At 36.4% G+C, this 22171-nt stretch overlaps 1 protein-coding gene across 1 annotated transcript; it reads right to left on the reverse strand.

Moving 5' to 3' along the window:
• Positions 1–2379: 2379 nt before the first annotated feature.
• Positions 2380–8022, reverse strand: LOC144349915 (uncharacterized). The gene is made up of 2 exons (XM_085492911.1): positions 7894–8022; positions 2380–3884 (listed from the first exon to the last, which is right to left on the reverse strand). Exon 2 carries the CDS (start codon positions 3502–3504, stop codon positions 2380–2382), a length of 1125 nt encoding a protein of 374 aa, XP_085349037.1. The 5' UTR covers positions 3505–3884; positions 7894–8022.
• Between the last annotated feature and the right edge of the window lie 14149 nt (positions 8023–22171).

The raw sequence follows: 22171 nt of genomic DNA on the forward strand, positions 1-22171 counted from the left end.
CTATAATTTTGTTTGTATTGGAGATTAGTTTGTTAAACCTTCAGCATTATATCCCCAGCAAAAAAAATGTAACATGCATTCTGAAAACACATTTGCAGTGTTCCATTAACTGAATACAGATATTCTGTGATTTGCCTTTCCATTCCGCCTAGGCTATGTGCCATTCCACTAATGCCTAGGTACAATGCTTGTAGTGATCCATATTAGAGAGCCAATATCTGTAAATGCTATCGACACCTGTACACATTGTACATCTGAAGATCTTCCAGAATTCATGTTTCAATTAAATTCGTTGCCCAATAAATTTCACTTACCGTACCCCCCCCCCAAGACTTTGTTACACTTGCATAAAATTTGAATGGGTAATGAGATATTACCGGTTATCTCGGCATTAGTGGAGTGGAATGACAACGTTGTTAAATTCTTGTGAGGTATGCAAGTTCTATGTTATCTCAAAAAGAAACAGAGTAAGAAACAAGAAATAGGTAATGCAACATAATTTATTGACAATTTTGTGCACAATGTCCACACAGTAAACAAAGGTCTAACCATATTACATTTTTACTTCATTTAAAAATTAAATATCGACAAATCATCCTATGTGTCACATGTAATTATTATTGATAGTGTAAGAGTTAACTCACAAATACGACCTATTCATTTCCATCTCCACCAATCAAACAAGTGTCTAATGCATAATATTTGCATAACTATCTATTTTTCAAGTTCTCTACCAATCATACATAAGCATGGTACAATTTGCATGAATATTTTACATGAATAAATTTACATACTGATCACATGTTATATTAGTACATTTTACTAACAATAAACTTGAAATTAAAAGGACCAGAAGAAAAAAAATAAAAATATTACTGCAAATATTAATATTTTGCAAATACATTTATTATTCTTCAATAAATTATTAATGTTATGCATAATAAATATTCACAATTATATATGGTAAGAGGTTACCATGGTCACTGACAAATAACAACATCAACAGCTGAATTTATGTAACGCTCCAGGTTCTTGAGGGTAATAAAATAATTACCGGTATTGATGGATAAACAAAAACAAAAGTAGAACAGTATGGGGAGTCCCACCACTTTACTAATTGTAATAAAGCAATAATTGTCTTATTATTTGTTGATATTCCACAATCAAGGGAAGATGTGCCAAAAACAAGTTTTATAACTGATTTTTTAAATTTAAAGTTGTTGATGCTGACTGGCTATTAGAAGCCGGACAAAAAAAGCTTCAGGTAACCGGATAATAAAGCTCAGTTTTATTTAAAATTCGAAATGGATGCCACATAAGATGGAGTTCTTCCCTGAAATTGGAATAACTGCAGCAATGGTGATGACAATTTGCAAATACATTTTTTACAATTACATTATTACAAAAATTATAATGATTAATTAATACACATTGATTACTCATTAAAACATGCACGCAATAAGAAGAAATAAATTACTGCAATGGTCAGCATAATGACTGCGACAAAAGACAAATCACTTTAGTAGCACCATCGCACTGTATCCTGAGAAAAACAATGTGAGGAAATCAAAGCCAAAATCAAGTGCTTACTAATTTTGCCAAATTTTTGGTAGATAGCCAAGTTCATCCTTAATGGACGGTGATTGTCGCACCGCATCCTGTTTGACATGGAACTCATAGCGATGTATACAGTCAACGAATTTAAAATAAAAAATTCGAACATATTCTGAACGACAACCGTCACTCTTTTATTACACTGTTAAACGTATTGCACTGGATATTTTAGCAAGATCGTATATCCGATGTTTAAGACATGTACGTCTCACTTCACTGATCAAAATCCTACAAAACGTAAATTTGTATCACAAAAATTTCACGTACTCAAACCATTAGTTCCTAGTACCGTACATTATAATGAGAGTTGTGAACAAAATTAACAAACACATCATTATGTGCTGTTCATGTAAAAAGTTCCTGAGAACACATAATATATCAAAATCCGAATAATAAATGGAATTAAGCCATATTTGCTTATTAACACAAATACTTTTACGAAGTGGTTAGAAAAACAATGAAACAGCGAGCTGCACTAGTTTATATCTTCAGCTGTATCTTTGGTGACAAAACAGAATATCCCGGAATTGTAGTATGTGTTTCTTGTTATTCAAAGTAGTAAAAATCCAAAGAATATTATCAGGCTTGGTATCTGGTGAGGATCACGTAGTTTCATCTGTGATTTCCCTTAGTATCGTTACTTACGTGCACTGAAGCAAGGTGAAATATACATAGCCTTGTTTATAAAAATATGAATCATTTTAAAAAAAAATTGTTCTTATCGGTGCCAGAAGAAAGTATTCAACCCAAATTTTGCAATTTTACTCAGGTTGTGGAGGCAACTGTGGGAGCAGCAGTGGTTACTACGGGAACAGCAATGGGAGACATTGTATGTAATAAATCTGTATGTTTTTTGAGTTCTTCTTTCAAGTCAAATCCCTCCCCACATACATCACATCTATATGGCTTGTCCCCGTGCGTTCTTACGTGGTACTTGTAATTACCGAGCTGGTTGAATGCCTTGCCGCAGCGCCGACAGCGATATGGTTTCTCACCAGTGTGTATCATTAAATGTCGCTGCAGATGTTTTTTGGTAATGAATGCTTTGAAGCAGGTTTCGCATACATGTGGCCGAACACCGGAGTGGCACTTTGCGTGCTCTCGTAAGCGGTCTTTGTTGAGAAATCCCTTACCACACTCCATGCACATGTAAAGGGTTTCGCGTGTGTGACTGTTCATGTGTCTTTCCAGCAGCCTGTTCGTGGGATAACTTTTAGGACACATCCGACACTGGAACGGCTTCACTTCAGAATGTGTCAGCAGATGCATTTTCAAAGACGTTGATTTTGAAAATGCCATTCCACACTGCTCACATAGGTATGGCTTCTCACCAGTGTGAGTCATCATATGCGAAGCAAGCCCGGTCGAGACGGCGAATCGCCTGCCACATTTCTTGCATTGATGTGGTCTCTTGCCTGTATGTGTGAGCATATGTTTTGTTCTATCTGACGATGATATGAAACGCATATCGCAACGGCTGCACGGATATGGTTTCTCTCCTCTATGTCTTCGCATGTGCTCCTCCAAGTTACGAGGACGGGTAAAATACTTCAAACAGAGCTCACATTGGTAATTTTTTTCACCTGTGTGTATTCTCATGTGCCTGTAGATATGTCCCCTCTGAGTGATACCACTACCGCATTCTCCACAATAAAATAACTTTTTAGTCAGAGTATCCGGACTATCAGTACTACATGCAGATGATTCAGGAGTGGTAGAATCCGGTGTGCCATGCAGGCACTTTTTACACTGGTATAGCTGCTTCCCCATCAGAACATTTTTTATACGCACAACAGAAGCTGGGAGGTAAAACTTTTTACAGAATTCACACTGCGCAGCTGCTCGATCATCTTCAGTTTTCAGAAACACTTCTGTTACTGGCTCCATCATAAGCAAGTACTGTGGAATACTTTATTTTCGCTGGATTAATTTTCGCTAAAAAAGCGTTTTGGGTGTTTTGTATGGAATTTATTTTCACGGATTTTTGATGAGTTTAATGTGAAATATAGGGGAAAAAAGTATATTCGCTGAATTTTATTTTCACGGAATCATTCTTTCAGCGAAAATAGCGAAAATAAAGTATTCTACAGTAAATTCTCTTGTGTGTCTGCACACTTCTACACAAGCTACCAGTTTTCTCTGTCCAGGCAGGGGGTGTCTTCTCTTTTTTTTTTCCTATGTTTATAATCAATTTCACAATGCTTTCTTATTGGTTAATTCAAGTCAGGTGTCATGTCTCTGATGTTTGGTCCCACTATGGTACTCAGCAACTGGTAGATTGAAGAAAAATATATCAGTATTTATATATACTCAGATGCAATAAAAAAAAATGTGAACACTGTCAGTTACATTTGTATCTGTCAACATGGGATATTTACATGGAGACTAAAGTGGTGTTCACTTGTGTGTGAACCGCCGGGACTGAGTCTAAATGTCATGTCATGTCTAAAAAACACTTGATCTTGGTCCCGGATCGAAACTCAGCGTCCCGGAGCGAAACTCAGCACATGCCGAGATTTGCTGTCTGAACACTCACCACAAGTCGAAATTACACCCTCGGTGGTAAATTTAAGAGAACATATGCTGATTTATACTAGTACAAATGTATGCCATGATGATGAAGGGAAATGCAGCTACATATGGTTGGATGCATAAGAGACTGTCAGTCATTAAAACTGTAGCATAGGAAACGCTGGTCATTCTTGAGATATGAGAGAATAAAAGGTCATGACATCTCCAACCAGCATACTCTGATTTAGCGACATTATAATCGCTGTTATTCTAGAACATAGGTCCTACAATATAGAGGGATAGGAAAAAGCGGTATTTCTTTTGATATTACGTGGTTTGAATCCTGTTATTTGGTCACTGGTTAGTTTATTTACATAATGGTCTGCCTTCCTAGCTTAATTTAGATCACATCGCGTGGATCACGAGCCGTGACTATGCAAATCGCATGTAAATTGCTTATACATTTGCATATGTAAATCAAGAGTTAAATGATGGTGATTTGTAAAACCATAGACACTTTATAGCGTTTACATCCATTAGACAGAATGGGTTTAATCTTTTCACCACCAGACTTTCTGACCCAAATTTGTCTGCACTTTTTTCTTGTATTCTTCAATATTTGTAAAAATGAACCCCGATTTCGGAGCCAACAGACTGGAAAGTACAGATTATAAACGGGACTATTTTGTCAATTTGTGATGAAAAGAGGGAACTAGTGGTGGAAAGATTAACACTACTCCCATCCCATCATTTTTGATGTCAACTTTATTTTTGTCTCTCACAACAGCAACTTAGTTGTGCACATAGTAACAAGTGAGAAGTATTGAGCTAGTAACAAAAATGCATTTAGGGCTTTTTTCTTATTTTCTATTTCAATAAATTATTTCAAGATCCGTGTTATGCATGAAATTGAATGTAAAAACATGACAAATAAATGTCATAGTGGCATCAAAAACATTCTTTTTCACAAAAGCAAAAGTACTTTATGGGTATTTCCACACTTAATAATGTGTTACACACATTTGATGATCGTAAATTTACCTTAACACCATATGAACTATAGAAAAAATTTGAAGCAGGGGAGTCGCCACCTGCGCATGCGTCAGATGGCCACTTCATAGCATGTAATTTTTTTTTACAAACAAGTGTCCATCCATGAGGCTTTGCGTTTTTACCATGTGTTGTTATGATTGTCGCTTGGGACTCCTGTGCGTGCGTAGGTGACGACCCTCTCGCTTCAAGTGAAAAATCAAATAATTTGTTTGAGCCGCGATTTTCACGAATTACGCAGATCTTGCAAGGAATAGAAAACTGCCTATCCACCTTGCAGAATCATTTACACAGGTGGTTTATACGAACCCCCTAAAATTTATATTCTGTTATTTTTTTCTGTTTTTTTTTTTTTGACATAAAATTGAACTGAAAATGAAATTCCAGATCCACCCCACATTTTTTTTGGAAAAATAACAAGCAGCCTATCGGCTGAGATAGCTCCGCTGTTAGAAATGCACATTTCAATTAAAGAACTGAAGACATCATTAGAAAATGAACATTATGAATAGTATCAAAGCAATCGGACAAAAATTACAAAAATATTCACCAAAATAAATAGAGAATTGAAGATATCATCACAAAACAAACAAATCTGAGAGAGGTCCACATGTAGTACCTATATATGTAATATCAAAGCAATCGGACTTACAGTTTTCAACAAGAAGTCGAAAATATCACTTTTTACCAAAAATGACAAAAATATTCACCAAAATTAGAGAACTGAAGATATCATCACAAAATGAACAAATCTGAGAAAGGTCTACATGTAGTACCTATATATGTAATATCAAAGCAATTAAACTATTGGTTTTTAACAAGAAGTCGAAAATATCACTTTTTACCAAAAATTACAAAAATATTTACCAAAATTAGAGAATTGAAAATATCATCACAAAATGAACAAATCTGAGAGAGGTCCACATGTAGTACCTATATATGTAATATCAAAGCAATCGGACTTGCGGTTTTTAACAAGAAGTCGAAAATATCACTTTTTACCAAAAATGACAAAAATATTCACCAAAATTAGAGAATTGAAGATATCATCACGAAATGAACAAATCTGAGAGAGGTCCACATGTAGTACCTAAATATGTAGTATCAAATCAATTGGACTGGCGGTTTTTAACAAGAAGTCGAAAATATCACTTTTTACCAAAAATGACAAAAATATTCACCAAAATTAGAGAATTGAAGATATCAACATGAAATGAACAAACCTAAGAGAGGTCTACCCAAGGTACATATACACCAAGTATCAAAGCATTCAGGCTTGTAGTTTTCAAGAAGAAGTCGAAAAAGTAAAACATTGACACGGACGACGACGACGGAGACGGACAATCACTCATATGATAAGCTCCGCTCGACAAAGTCGACAGCGGAGCTAAAAATAGGAGAGAAAATTTTAAATAACATACAGTATGTTCAAAACCAGAATCACAATGGGAAATTACATACACCATATTAATAACATCAGAGCAACAGCACAATTTAGAACAAGCAACCACAAATGATAGAAACAAGTTGCTATAACAATACACAAAACGCAAATTGAACAGAGACTATGTTTACACTGCAATGAAGTTGAAAATGAAATACATCATCTTATGGACTGTAAATTTTACACTGAACATAGAAATACAATAAACAATGTGGTACAACAAATCAACCCAGATTTTCAAAACAAAAAATGAGTTATTAAAACATTAAAATATTATTAGCACTAGGACACTATTCAGTCTCTCAGCAGCAGCAAACATTTCAAAAGCTACTGTAAAATACTTTATTTTAGCTGGAATTAATTTTCGCTGAAAAGACTTTTTGGGTGTTTTTGTTCAAAAAAGGTATATTCGCTGGATTTTATTTTCACTGAATCATTCCTTCAGCGGAAATTAATTTCAAACGAGTATTTTACAGTATTCTATGTCTTGTTTTTATTTTTGCTTGGCTGATTTTTTTCACCAAAAAGAAATTTCAATAAAGATCTATTTTATTCTATTCTGTTCTATTTTCTATTCTATTCTATTCCATTCTTATAATAATCCATCATAAAATGTACTTCAGGTGATGAGAGAACAAAAGACACCTAGCATTGTAAACAACGTGAAGAATAGACTCCCATAATTCCATGGTAAAATCCCAGGGATTAACAGCTTCCCCTTCAGTGATTGGCATGACAATGGAAGCATAAGCCTATACACAGTACGTACCGTTTGCTAACTAATTCTGATTGACAGATTGCATTCAGTGGATCGGCAGCCAAGTAGACACAAAAGCACGGGATTTCACTGGATTGCAATGTTGCCACGGGAAAAACTGTTCACACGGTACTAGGAAACTAGGGTAACACTGAGCAGGCGAAAAATGTGTCACCCTTATCTACCGTCACATATTCGTCAACCGGTGGAATGGCGTTCTGACAATAAAAACAGAAGGGGTTTTTGTCTTGAATTTTATTTAAGTACGCGGTCATCGAAAATAACTTTTATTAAATAAGCATATTCAGATTTAATAAACGTCTGAAAGACGAGGATCTGGTACGGTCTTGGTCGTCGTCAAAAGTAAACGACCTCGTTGGAATTATTATTATCGTTTCTATCTCGTACACACGATTGGCACGCGTTTTAAGTAACGGAGCCATTTTAGATATAACACGTTTCCTTCGAACAACATGGCAAAGATCGCCACATCTAATATAATGTGCGATATACTTACCTAACCAAGACACAGGGAAGTATTACGGCACCAAAAAATGTTGTATATTTTCGACCTGCCTCCGATCGCACACAAAGCACTAAAATACAATCGACTGGCAATGTCCCTACACTAATCCGGTGTAAGGGCGCCCTCTTGGGTGACCCAGGAAGATGGGTCACCTATCGCGTCAACTCGTCTCACAAGACTAGAACTGGTTGATAAGTTCACAAAAAGTAAAACAAAAATTTAAACCCAGAAAACATACAACTTCAAGGGGTTCGCTCAGGGCTGTCTTAATTTACAATAGTTTCCCTTCCAATATGATTTTTGAGCGATTGAGTAGTAAATACTGCGAATAGCCGTTGTGTAGCAAAATATTGCGGCTCATTTCAACCTGGTCGTCTAACTTCGCACGGTCCATTTCACCAAAGATCGCAAAAAACTGCGTCATGCAAAGTTGTTTTTAAAGGTTTGAGGACAGGTAAATTTAGACTCGCCCCACCCAATGGCGATCGCTATGTTTATATAACTGCATGAATATCTTATCGGCTTTACGTAATCCATTGTGGAAATGATAACACGACGCCATGAAAGTTTTCACGCAAGGTTGTGACTCTGAGGACGATTTTACGTCCGTTTCCCTCGAATTGCAAATGTTTTTATTTAATTTTTTTATCTGACGATTGAACATCAGCAAGCGACAGTGTATGGTGAATTTTGGCATGTCGTCGTGATGCAATAGCCATTTTTGTGGACGATTAACGTCACTTTCATAACACGGGAATTATCTCCGTTCGTGTTTTCTGGTTGGTCGAAGAGATTGAAAATTAATTATTTCCCACAGTTTTTGTCAGTTTGTCCAAAGACACTTGAAAAAGAGAACGTCTGGGCTGATTTCTAAAGCTTTTCATGCTCTGACAATGACAAGTGTGAAATACATGTTCATGTACTGACCGGGATTGAACATACGGCACGTATTCTGCTTGACAACTTTGTAATATGAAAACAAAACATGCTATCTATACGCCTGGGCGCCCATTTGTTAATAAACAACTGATAAACGGTATGTGAAAGTTTCACTTGAAATAAACAAGATTTGCGAGTGCTATTTAGATTTGAACTTCCCTGGTAAACTGAAAAACACAAGTGGAGATAATTGCTAATTTGCATAACCATTCACTCAGTAAGAAGTTTGCTAATGCTCATAATTAAAATGGCTGTAACAGTTCCAAATTTAAATGTATTATTGTTTTGTAATTATAAAAAGTTGAATATAGTGCATAATATGGAGATCCCGTCATTACTTTTTTTCACTATGTTTCTTCTTGATTATTTATGTACAGCCTTGCTAAATCTTGCTAAGCATTCAAAAGATAGAATGTTTGTAACTGTTTTCTATATTTTAAAAGTATATTAGTATGTCCCACTATTCACAATGCTGCGAAATGTTAACAGTCTACAGCCAAGACTGTTTGGATAATAAAAAGCGAAAAAAAAATCACTCCCAAGTGCCCACGAACCTGCATCTATACCTAAAATATGCATGTATGGTTATTGAAATTCAGGGTTCTAAACGGCAGTCCGTTAACAATAATGTAATAAAGCAAATACGGAAACTTGCTCATAAACAGAAGAGAAAGACTGAAGAAAAAAGAAGAGTTTATTCACAGGGAACTTTTTCTTTTTCTAACTAGGCTTGGAAATTAACCAATGTTGATGTAATCATTATGAATTTGTCATAAATCAGTATTATGATATGTCAGTAATTTGACGGACTTTCTATCTCATGGGAAATGAGAAAACGAGTTAAAAATGTTCTGTTGCTATTAATTATGCTACTATAAAACCTACACATTTACTGAAAGCTTATACGTGTTTATTGAAACACATAACAATTCCAAGGAGAAATTTATTCGGTTACATGACAAATGTAAAAAATGAAAAAAAAAAACCTACAAACAAATTACCTAAAACAGGCGAGATACAATAATGTCGCGAACATTCCTGACGGTGAAAGTTAAAGCGGGAGGGTCGTCACCTGCGCACGCGCGGGAATTGAGACCCAAACGACGGTAACAAAACACGCTATGGCCATTTGACGCATGCGCAGGTGACGACTTCCCCGCTTTCAACGGTGTACAGTAGTTTATGTGGACATGTAACGCGAGGAAGACGCAGTTTTTAACGCTATCTGATATATTCGTTTAAGTTCGATACTATCGTCTAAAATATAATTTTCTGTCTAAGTTAGACAGACCATTATCAGTCAGCATTTGGGACATTATTTAATCTACGAAAATATTGACAACAGTATCGGAGAAAATTGTAACTATATTAAAGTTTTATTACATTTTATTATTTAGTTATCCGATGATGAAATCAAATTGCATTCATGGTGAGTTGTACATATCTACAACAACTCGTGCTTAAGGACTATGATATAACTAATCAACTCGTATTTCTGAGGAAAAACACCCCAAAAAATATTTCGCTGGCATTTAGTTTCATTATTTTGATATTTTGTGTTTTAAGGTTCACAAAACCGACAAAGAAACAATGACTTATATTGCAGATTTTACTTCTCAGCAAAAATGGCGAAATTATTAAAACCCAGAAGTAAATAATGAGTTTGACAAAGTCTCATGAGAATGACTTCAAACTAGCTGGTTTTTACTGGTGATTGTTACATGCCGAAGACCTAACATATGTAATTGAAGTTTGTATAGTGAAGACCGCTTAGTGTGGAAATTTGTGATAATTTTTCTAAACATCAGCAAATAATTTCATTTTAGTGACAAGGACAAGTCTGCGAAATAGTTAAACACACATAAAATAAATCTAACATTGCCACCAGTTGCCCATTTTAATCAAATAGTGAACGTAAATGATGTGCATTAATTCCAGCTACCCCCGCCCCCAAGAAAACAGCACGCACTTCCTGAGATTTAGCTTGACTTTGGTTTCAGTGAATGGCGCCCTCAACAGTCTAACTGGTTCACATCTTTCTTCAACATGTCTCTCAAATAATAAATCATCTGTTACAATGGCTTCCCAATCTATAATCGGTGTCTCTTCATTTAAAGAACTGTTCTGTGTTAAACAATCGTATTTACTACATTCACTGACATTCAGTTTTAACTTGCAAAAGTTACACCAACTAACTAATGTTGCACCAAGACACAATCGTCTACACCACTTATCTCAAGGTAAGATTTCAAGTCATCTTCATACAGTGATATTCACTGATTTGACTAAAGCAGAGGAAACTGAGCATGTTATTAACGTCAAACAGATAAAAAGGCCTATAATCGATCTTTGGAGAATCCCCTTGGATAAAATCGGGTAAAATGGATTACTGTAGTCGGCTAATTTTTTTGAAAGAAAACAATGTTCAAATCATTATGTCTTGTCTTTGTATCAAATAAATCTGTAAGTGTATTAGAGAAACATCTGTAAAAAAACAAAAACAAAAACAAAAATGACAGTCGTTCAATTATTACTCTTTGTAACAATTTAATGTGTACAATCTCTACTCTGTAAATAAGTATTTTACATCGGCTCTTACTAGTGCGCCCTCTCAGTTGACCAATAATACTGCCTATCTCTATCATTCCCGTGCCACAGATGGCGCTACTTCAAAAACATTATTTTTTTCACAGAATAAACTAACTCCGCAACTTGCAAAACGTGCATTATTTGCAATTAACACATCTGGAATAGTCGCGTTATTGAAAACGAGAACATCTGATTGACGACTGCCTATAAACGCAATACTGGATGCATATAAAAAGAGATAGTTGTAAAACCACAGCAACAACAATAATCACAATAACACAAATTCAAAGCAAATCTCACATTTTGACATTTAGCGTTTATTTCACTGATCGTTGATTATACATTTGCATAAATTTGCATTTGCATAAATTACACTCACTTCCACATCAGCTAATTAGCGCACCGCTTTCTGATTGATGCTATCAGATTTCAAATCTTTGGCAAATCTACTTTTACACAAAAAAATAAAAAAAAAAAATTCGCATGTCGATTGCATGCATCACGGTTATTACAAATTTAAGTAACCGTGCATACATGCTGTGGTGACTAGTCGATCGTACTCGATCGTACTTTTCCTATAAAAATGAGATTATGTTAAATATTGGTGAAAACTACTAATGTACGAAGATATCCCAAAGTATGCACGAAGACAGTACAGCGGGAGTAACGACCGACGCGCAGCGGAGGTCGATGCGACAGCGTACTGTCTGAGTTATTATTATACATCTTTTCCTTCCAAGGATACATCATGGGAATGCTGAAATTCAAAAAGTTTAGAACAGAATCAGCAAACTTCTTTGTGTGGAGTCCGATCAAATCCTGGTGGCAGCCATGTTTGTTTTTATTATTAGAGGACGCTTACGCGCGTAATCATTCCATATTTGGAATTCGCATTTCCTAATATGGTAGTATGAAAATACTCCGTAAAATACCGCATGCTGTAACTTATGGCGTTACGGCGACAGATGTATAATACTACTAATTATATGCATACCATGGCTTAGAATAATGATTCAGTGTTGTGGCTAATATATCCTTGTACTCTATAAGGCTTGTTACCGGAAACGATCGCTGCCCACTCCGAGATACAAAATAACGACGTTTATACAAGCTCTTTGGATACTGTATTCATGTGTAGGGTAGAAAATGGGAAATAAAATATGTTACGAACAACCAACGAATAAGGTGTCATCTCTACGCCATACGTCACTTTCTGTAACTTTTTTTTCTCGCTTGGTGGCGCTGTACTCCTATATATTTATGTTTACCAATAGTTGGCGCTGTTCTGGCATTTAACATGGCTACAATCACTTGAATAAAATTACGCCCGTATGAATGTACTTTATTCAAAGCTCTGGTAAAAAATGGGTTCACACATTTTATAGGGATTGTGACTATAACTGACTAATACTTTATTATTTGTGATCTGAAATTGTTCACTATCATGTTTTAATGGAAGCACATTTAATCAAAGTGTAATTTATAGAAACCAATGGCTGTATTTGATTTTTAAAATACCAGTGAGGTGTGATCGTCGATTAGAACTCGATTCCCGCAGGTGCGCATGATAGTACCCTCCACTTTAAAGCGGGGGAGTCGTCACCTTTGTAAGCTTCAGATTGCCATATCGTGTCATTGTGTACAAACAAGCGTCTACACATGAGCCTTTGCGTTTTAGCGTGTGTTATTTTGAGAGATATATTATATGGTTGGCATGGAAACAACAATTTTATGAATTATTTCTTTTAGGTTGCCATTGAAACACGAACCAATCGAGTAAATTTTTAGAGAGATCTTGCCCCTATTGCCATGGAAACAGCAATTCTTGGAATGGTTGACATAACAACTCAAAAATTTACTAAATTGGAATAGATCTAGATCTGGTTGTTGTAAGAAAAAAATATTCTAGAAGTATCACTAACAACTTTGCAGCTCCTAAGTTTGCCAGTGCCTCCTAGTTTGCAATGCACAGTAAATAGTCAAATACAAAAACCCAACCTTACAGGTTAGTACGCATTATGACAATATACTTAGTTCTGCATATATGATCCCGAACTATGTGTATGGAAAACTTGTGACATTTAGTACCACAGCGCCACCAACAGTTTATTGACTCGGTGTCTTAATGACGAAATATTCATGCTGGCTAAACATGATTGGTCAACGGTTTGGTCTCTTTACGCCAATCTCTCTCTCGAGACGAACCAGACAACCCGACGTACGGCGACGTTGTTGGTGTACTCATTACTTATTCCGCACTGATATTAGACAATCTGGGGACTAACAAATGTGATTGAATTGTATATGTATTATTACACCAAATGAACCAACGTTTTACGACATGATGTTTGTGTTGATGTCTGAAAACACCACAATTCATCGAGGTGGCTGACTAGCTAAAAATAACATTACGTATCTGAATGATATTTATAAAAAAAAAAAAAAAAAAAAAACGACTGTACAAGGTGTGAGTTCTCGATTCCAAATGACATTAGTTTCCTCTCGGCATTTAAATGTGTAATTTGTGCAGAAGATTGTCGATTTATACTCACACAACACTGCACTGACATGATTGCGTTATGGCAATTCATGAGTTATACGGTGTTAACCAGGTCCGGTCTGGTACACACATCTTCGGACTAACCAAGGTTCCCCCAAAGCCGTATTCATTTGTGAATCTCAGGGAGCGAACCCTAGCTCAAGCTACTCAAATGGGGCGCATTAGTTCCATTAGAGGCGATTTCATTGAGTATGTGTTGCAGTCACACAGGATCGGCGTTGATATCAGGATCGGCGTCGGTGGCAGAGTTGCTGTATCAATCTAAACTGGGAATTGAACTCGGGACATACCTTGGACGACAACAAAATAGTATATATTTTTTCTACCAACCCAACGAATACACTACTCCCTTCATTCCTAATACCGCCATCCTATGTATATAATACCAGTACATATTTAAAACGTGGCCTTCCTAAAAGTGACTCCCATCCCCTTCGAGCATAATTGTCCGGACCACTCTGTAAAATAAATAAAATATTTAACGAAAATTTTAAAACAAACACACAGTAGAATTATATGCATTTATTGGGAGTTGAATTGTGCGAATTCCGACATGTGTTAACGGCGAATATTGCGAATAATGTTGTCGAGCGTTTCTACCGCGTCACAACATTCAAATGGTATAAATTACAAGCCTAATCGATGTTTTTTATGTGAAATTTTAAAAAGGATAATCCGTTGCTTTTAGCATCGTGGGCAGAACAACACAACGGAAGCAATAACGCTGCCGACGAGGTTGAAAGCGGTGCGTTACAATTACAGGTCGCAGTTTCATTATACAAATAGAACCTCGCTTCAGATGACTCCCCCCTCCCCCTCGAGTAATTGTTAAAATGAGGACTATTTTGGACGTCCACACTTACCGCTTGTCTAAAACTAATTTACAATGCTTATAAAAATAAAATTACATGTCTGGTTTGGCTAGTCACATCCGATTTGACATGTCCAATTTTGCAAAATCGCTGAGAAAAAAACCTATTTGTCTAGTGAATTCGCAATGATGGACTTCATTCTTGGCAGCAGGGGTAGCAGCGAGACTAGCTAAAACACTACGATACGTTGTTAGACTAAATTAGCCCAACAAATTGAGATTCTGACGATCGTACATAATTTGAATGATCACTTAGATGCAGAAATACACGGAAAAGACTGTATTTATCATCACTTCGGCTTGTCAATGACACTCGATGGAGCATATCGACAGATCTGTGAAAACTAGACGAGAATAATAGGTACTTTAATGACACAAACAGAGATTAAACACCTCCATCGAGTCAGCACAACGACGTCGACGGCCTGAATAACGAGTCGATATCACGTGAAAGGGTATTCTGTAAAAATCTAAATGACCAATGTACTGGCGCCAGACTGAATTTCTTCGAGTTATTTTTTGACACGAATTAGCGCAAAGTGCAGCCCCAGTCCTCGCTTTTAGTATGCGTTAAGTGACAGCGTTAAATATCCACGCGTTAGTGAGGTTCATGGAAGTGCTATTGTCAAATAATGACACTGCTTTTAGAGTTTAATAAATGAATTGATGGCAACAATATTTATTCCGCTGATCTAAAGAATTAATGAAAAGAAATGCTCTTGATCGCCGAGTTTGGCACAGTCCGCTCATCTGGAGTATACATAGAACTGCCTGCCTGGTGTCTCGTTTATTTCTTTTTATTTCTTTTTGTCGTTTGACTGTCTTTTAGAAGAATTAACACGCATGTACTTCGGCTCCATGTAAGTCACGTGACGCAGCGACACGTTATTATTTTTTCATTCGCATACACAATATGTCACAACAATATTAATGTTATCGCACACACTGGAATGAATTATGACGTAATTCGGTTTAATTTCACACTTCTAGAAGCCCGAGGTTGTGTTTTTTTTTGTTTCTGAACGACCTTCTAGCTGCCATGGGCAGTGACTCGTATTACATGTTAATATTCATAATATAAATCAGCACGCTGCTAACAGCGGTGAGTTACATGGCATGACGACATTCCGTGAGAAATACATACATATCTACACATGTGCTGGTAATTAAAATAATGCTGATTGCCCCAGCGGCAAATGCCAAATCAATTTCAACAGGAAGCCTAACCATTCAACCACCCACATAAAATAAATATTTGCCGAATTCCTGTGTTTGAAAACAAAACAATCTGTATCCATTCATAACAGCGCTCATCTGAAATAATATTTGTACTGTGATGTATCTTTCTTGGTGACGTTTAACAGATATGTCTTGATGAGTTTTTTCAACATGGCAATGTTTATTTGTATCTCGCTATGCTACACGTAGCATTCGGACACTTATTAATAGTTCCACTGATTCATGGGATAAACAAAATTAGTATTGGAACAGGAACGCTTGCTTCCATCTTAAGGTCGTGGCGTAAATCAAACGAAATTTGTTGTTGTTGTAATCACTCGCGGAAACTTTACTACGTTTAGGAGATCGTTATGAATTCGATTTCAGAATTCAGTTCGATAAGGTTTTTCACGAACTGTAAACAACCCCCAAAGCCCCTGTGATGTTTACAGGGGGTTTCCGCAGAGCTTACAAAGTGGGAATCCATCTTGAATATTATTGATATATGCACATGTATACGTGCATATTGCAAACACAATTGAGGTGTATGACTTAGCCTATTTTTATCCGTTTATCGATCCTGGAATAAAAGGATGAGCCAGATGGGTGGTCTCAAGTCTGAGCCAAGTACGAAGCGATGTTACTTTTCATGTTCAATCAACGGTTCTTGTCAATCCATCTGAACATGACCACTTTGACCGTGAATTTGTACATTCGCTGTAGACAAGACTTAATTGACCTCGCCATCAACAGTTGTCTTTGACAATTTCCATAAAATCATCAGAAACATAAAAAACACATTCAATGAAAAAACAGATCATTTGCTTACTATATCATACAATATCTGTCAATTGGTTTTGCTCATGTTTAATGTACGTGTTTAGTTTATAACATATGCCTATTAAACAAAATAGTATAACTGTTCTTTTCTCCAGGGAGAGATGCGATAAATGGAAATGTGATTGTTGAATGTTTAATAACAACATAAACAGTAACGGGAGCCAAATACACATCTAGAAGCCGAGGCTCATATCGGGCTGAGGCCAACACGAGGTGTCAATCATCGCGTGAAAATACGCTGCTGTTTTAAAATCAATATGATGAAGTTTTAGTATATTAACGTGCGCCAGAAGAAAAAAAAATCACACAACGGATAGATAGTTTGTATAGTACCATTGGCAAGCATATATGTTCGAGTCTATAGAGATATCAGTAGAAACAGTAGCTTTCCTGGTGTCGGATAAATACTAAAACCACTGTCCCCTGGCGCTAGGGTCAGTCTTCAGCAGATAGTGCAAACTAACTAAGCAAGCCCTCACGTGGTATATAAAAGAAATGTTATTATGTGATAACTCGTAATTGAACACATTCAGTGTAGATGTACATGTATAGACACGTGTAAGCTAGAACTGAAGGTCGTATAATGTGATGAGTACATGTCCTAGCATGACATTTAAATGTCTACGGTCATATATGTATGATGACATATTTCACCATAAAACTATCCAGGGAACAATCTTTTTTTGAATATTGATAAACTGGAAACAGAATACTAGTAATAATTTTGTCGATCTAAGCTTCATTTCTTGGGTAGTTTTTGTCAAATGGGTTGTTCAGTCTCATTCATGTTTACTCCTCTCTCAATCGTCACGACTTGGTTGTAGAATTCATATTTTGAGTATGTCGCTTTCTGTACATTCTAGTTATACTATTCCAGTATTCGTTCTGTCCGAATAGCGTAAATACCGAATGAGAAAATAACATTATTCCGTGCTGAACATGCATATGGTTCAATACGTTTATTCTTTCTTGGAATACCTTTGGCCCAAAGTGATTATTCGCAATTGAAAACACGGTTATAAAGTGATTACTTTAGACTTAAGTCCCGTTAAGGCAATTTGTCTACATCTTAACTGTTTTGTCCGATAAGCTTTTCTATTATGCTGATTTTCTGTCCCGATTGTCCTCGTATTTACCATAATTCGCATGTCTGTGTGGGCGCAACTTCCAATTATATACTTCTAAATGGATGACCCTGTTAAACGATGGAAATAACTTGACGCTCACAATTATTTTCTTTTGGGCGATTATACAATTTTAGGTATGATTTAAGAAGGTTCTTATCAAAATGAGTTTTTTTTTCATATTTTCATTGTTCAGGCCATCAGAATGCAGAAAATGAAATGAGTCAGGAATTGTGACAGGAAATAGCATGATTTGCGTCTTTATAGTTGTTGTGACTTATATGGTAACAGTATTTCTTCGTATTACGAAAGTTTGCATGGTTATACATAGGCTTTTATTAATACGAATCCAAATATTATTAAAAATGTTAAAATATACTATTTACTTTCTATTACTGTTCAAATACTTTATGAAATAGTACAGGTAAGATTGCAAATGTAACCAGCATCCTGCTTTGTATTCGAAACTCTTAGCCCCATTAAACAAGCTATGTATGTCCTTGTAATACGGTAATTTGAAGAAACCTTTCGTCATTTTTTTGGAAAAAAATTGCACTGAAAGTAACCCTATGTCTATAATCAGACAGTGTAAGGGATTGGAGAGGCGCATCCGAGTATCGTACCTTGTCCTACTCAACCATGGTTTGCATGCCTGGGTGTTTAGGCAATACATAAGCAATATGCATGGGAACATGATATTTTTTTCAATATTGTTGATTGATACTGTGTGTTGATGATGACATCTGATTTATCAATGAAACAAGCACTGTCTAGATTGGTATTCAACATGTATTAACAGACACGAGAAATAAAGAATGCATGTTTTTGTCTATGACATGTCGTGTCTTTAAAGGGCAGTGGTCGCCGCGCGGCGCAGGTGCGACATTTGTGTTGATAAACATTGCTTTTCCCACAATCCAATGCGCTCTTCTAAAGGAAATCACAAGTATGAGGTTTGACCTGGGCGCGACTTTCACTAATTACCACCGGTGACTCCCTCGATACCTTTCAATCACTTAAACAAATACCTAATAAAAGCTTGGTAACGTCTCAATTTGTACTCGTTGATCTGCGCAACAGTCAAAGTCGCCATCTTTGTTTATACTCAGACAACTAATTTATTAGTAGTCTGATGTTTATATGAGACACATATATCTCGCGCATGCGTGGCGCGACGACTACCACCCCTTAAGTGATCCATTTTTTTTAAATTTATTTCCCAATGATCATAATAATTTTGTTCTTTCTCAGAATAATGAAATACGAATACGCAGTTGCTTAAAGTTCAACGAGTCTGTTTTTTATTTGCTTGAATTATTTCAATGAAAAATAATATTCGACGGTGCCCCATGTTTCCACTGACAGTATTATCATATATTGTTGCCATGGTTTCAGTTGTTTACTGTAAAAAAATATTCCTGTTTGTGAACACTGTGTAATAACCACAGAGGCAATAACCCAAATCGTCTTATGAATAGGTCTTCTAGATTATCTTTCAATTCTATATAAATTCTGGAAACGAACGAATATGCGGTTGCTATGGGTTGCATCTAGGCAACGTCTCATCATAACCAGTTTATCAATTCTGTACTCGTTTATTTATTTTGGATTTTCTACTCGCGAACTCGCGGCTAAAATTCATCTAAAAGTCAAGGTTTTCCCTATTTTGTAATAAAAAATTCCATGACCAAGACGACTGGATTTTAACCAGTCGACACATTCTCAGTACAAATGTTTCTGTTTCACTGTGTCACGCCCGCAACGGCCATTTGTTGAAACGACGTCAATAGATACAGGTACACTATATTTTGTATTGACTTTCCAAACTTTCCGAGTTTCGATAATGCTGAGAATGTTTCCTCGTAATTCTTTATTTTCAGACGTTTTATTTGAAATCAACGTCAAAATAGTCTCACAAACAGAAACAATACGTCAAATTATTCACAAAACAGACACAACGTGTAAATCATTCAGACTAGAGTGTACGTGATTAATCATGCGACTAGAAACGCTGATCCTCACGACTTATTTTCGGATGCCCGAAAACTTCCTGACGTCACTACACATACACTGACGTGTTTGTATTTATACCTAACTGAAAATGCTATGATCGCAATCCCTGTTTTAAAAAGCACATACATTTTTTTCCACTCATCGACTTTCTGTTTATACTTTACATAACGATTGTTTCCAGTTCGAGAAACAAAATATTTCATTTGATTCACGCGAGATTTGATTTCTAAGTCGAGATGCCGTAGGCAATAAGAAATGTAATCGCTAAGTACATAGTAAGTCTATCTCCGCGGAGTGTGTTGAGCTAACATCTGTGGACGAAATGTACACACACACAATCATGCGTGAACAAAACACATGTTTCTTGTTTCCAGGTGAATACACAAGACTTATATATAAGAGCGTTATTCACGGTCCAACGCTTGTAAACTTAGTTTAATTGACTGCAAGTAGTTCGATACTTATCTTGAAGTGTGACTAATCCGCCAACAAAAGTGCAAAGTGACAAGGGTGGTGTTTGCGGTCATATAAGGCGATTATAGCATCCTTGTAGATTGCTTGATGACCGCACTGCTTTTCTCTGAAACTTAATCCTTCTTGGCCGTTGTGCAATAATTGAGGCGTTCGCACAACAGATCAAGGTACAGCCCCCTGTCAACTCAGCAAGTATACACCAGGGTATATAGTGTTCAAGCTATCAAACAAATCCCCTTTATGATCGAGCGAGGTTGCTTGGAACTGGCGGTTCTGTGTAGTATTAAGTTCTCAGTAAACGACAAAAAACTCGGGAACCTTCTACGGAAAATCAAAGTTGTTACTCTGTTACAGTAATAAAAGAAATGCATACATAGCTTAGAAGAAACCATCAATCGTTACATTTATGTAAATGCTGAGAGCGTGTAACATTTGTATAATACTTATTTATTCCCTGGTATTTATTCTTCCGATGTTATTCTCCAGCTTCCCCCCCGATACTCCAATAAGGGAGGGGTAACACTGTCCTGTTAAAAATGCTATTGCTTGGATTAGGTCAACAAGTTGATAAGTCGAGCAGATTTTTAAAGAAAAGCACACACAATGTAATGTAATGTAACAAAACAATAGAATAACATTATGAAATTCACGGGAAAATGCACTTCAAATTGCAGTAACAAATTGTCACTTTGATTTTTGCCTTTGTATTCTAGTAGAATAGTAGAATAATTTGTAGCTAGTGTGTATGCGATAGAATTGGTTACTTTACTCGCCTCGATAGTGGTGTGATTACACGACTGAGCGTGAAAACGTACGGTGATATGTGATAATAAAATATTGTCAACACGTAACACGTCTTTTTTTCATCAAGAAAATAACACTCATAAGGCCACATTATCATCTATCTGAGGAGTTTTGTTGCCATGTAAACCTTGTTTTGTTTCCATTTGATTTAAATGCATTGCAATGTACATGCCGAATACTGTGAGTGCTTTGAAATGTACTCGCTGTGGACACTGCGATGTACTAGTAAATTGCCTGCATGATGTAGGCTGTCTGCGAGCGTACTCTCTGACGCATTTTTTCGAGCAGAAACAATTAGTCACCCTTACTCTAACTCAGTTGTTGTTGTCATGTATCGATCGTTAACATATCCCAGCTCAAGTAGAAATGAGAGCACACCCTCCAACCTAATGAGGAAAAACGATTTGACCCACGCTATTATTACGCGATTGTAGCCAGTTAGTGAGTTGAGAGTATAATATCCTGTCGTCCTTTCCAATATAAGTACGCCGCTCAACACATAATGGGAACGCCACGCAGGTCATATGTTAGGTGTTCGTAACGATTTGGGAAGGGAATGTCTGATTTACTTGATTCACGACTTGAAAGCACGACAACGACCACGCACATGTTCTTCACCGTCTTTTCATAAACGATGGATGTTACACATGCATTTGAACACATTGAATTATGTTTACCATGACCTTGATAAATCATTCGTATCGCGGGTCGTTACTATATGACATGATAGAGTCATGGGCAAATGAGCACCTGATCCTCGAAATACTACACTTGACTTAGATTTACTTCGTTTTTATATTTAGATGACCGAAAATAGTCATTATGGTTATTGAAAAG

The sequence above is a fragment of the Saccoglossus kowalevskii genome, chromosome 18 (assembly GCF_978046115.1).
Source record: "Saccoglossus kowalevskii chromosome 18, keSacKowa6.1, whole genome shotgun sequence".
In the NCBI taxonomy this organism is placed as follows: domain Eukaryota; kingdom Metazoa; phylum Hemichordata; class Enteropneusta; family Harrimaniidae; genus Saccoglossus; species Saccoglossus kowalevskii.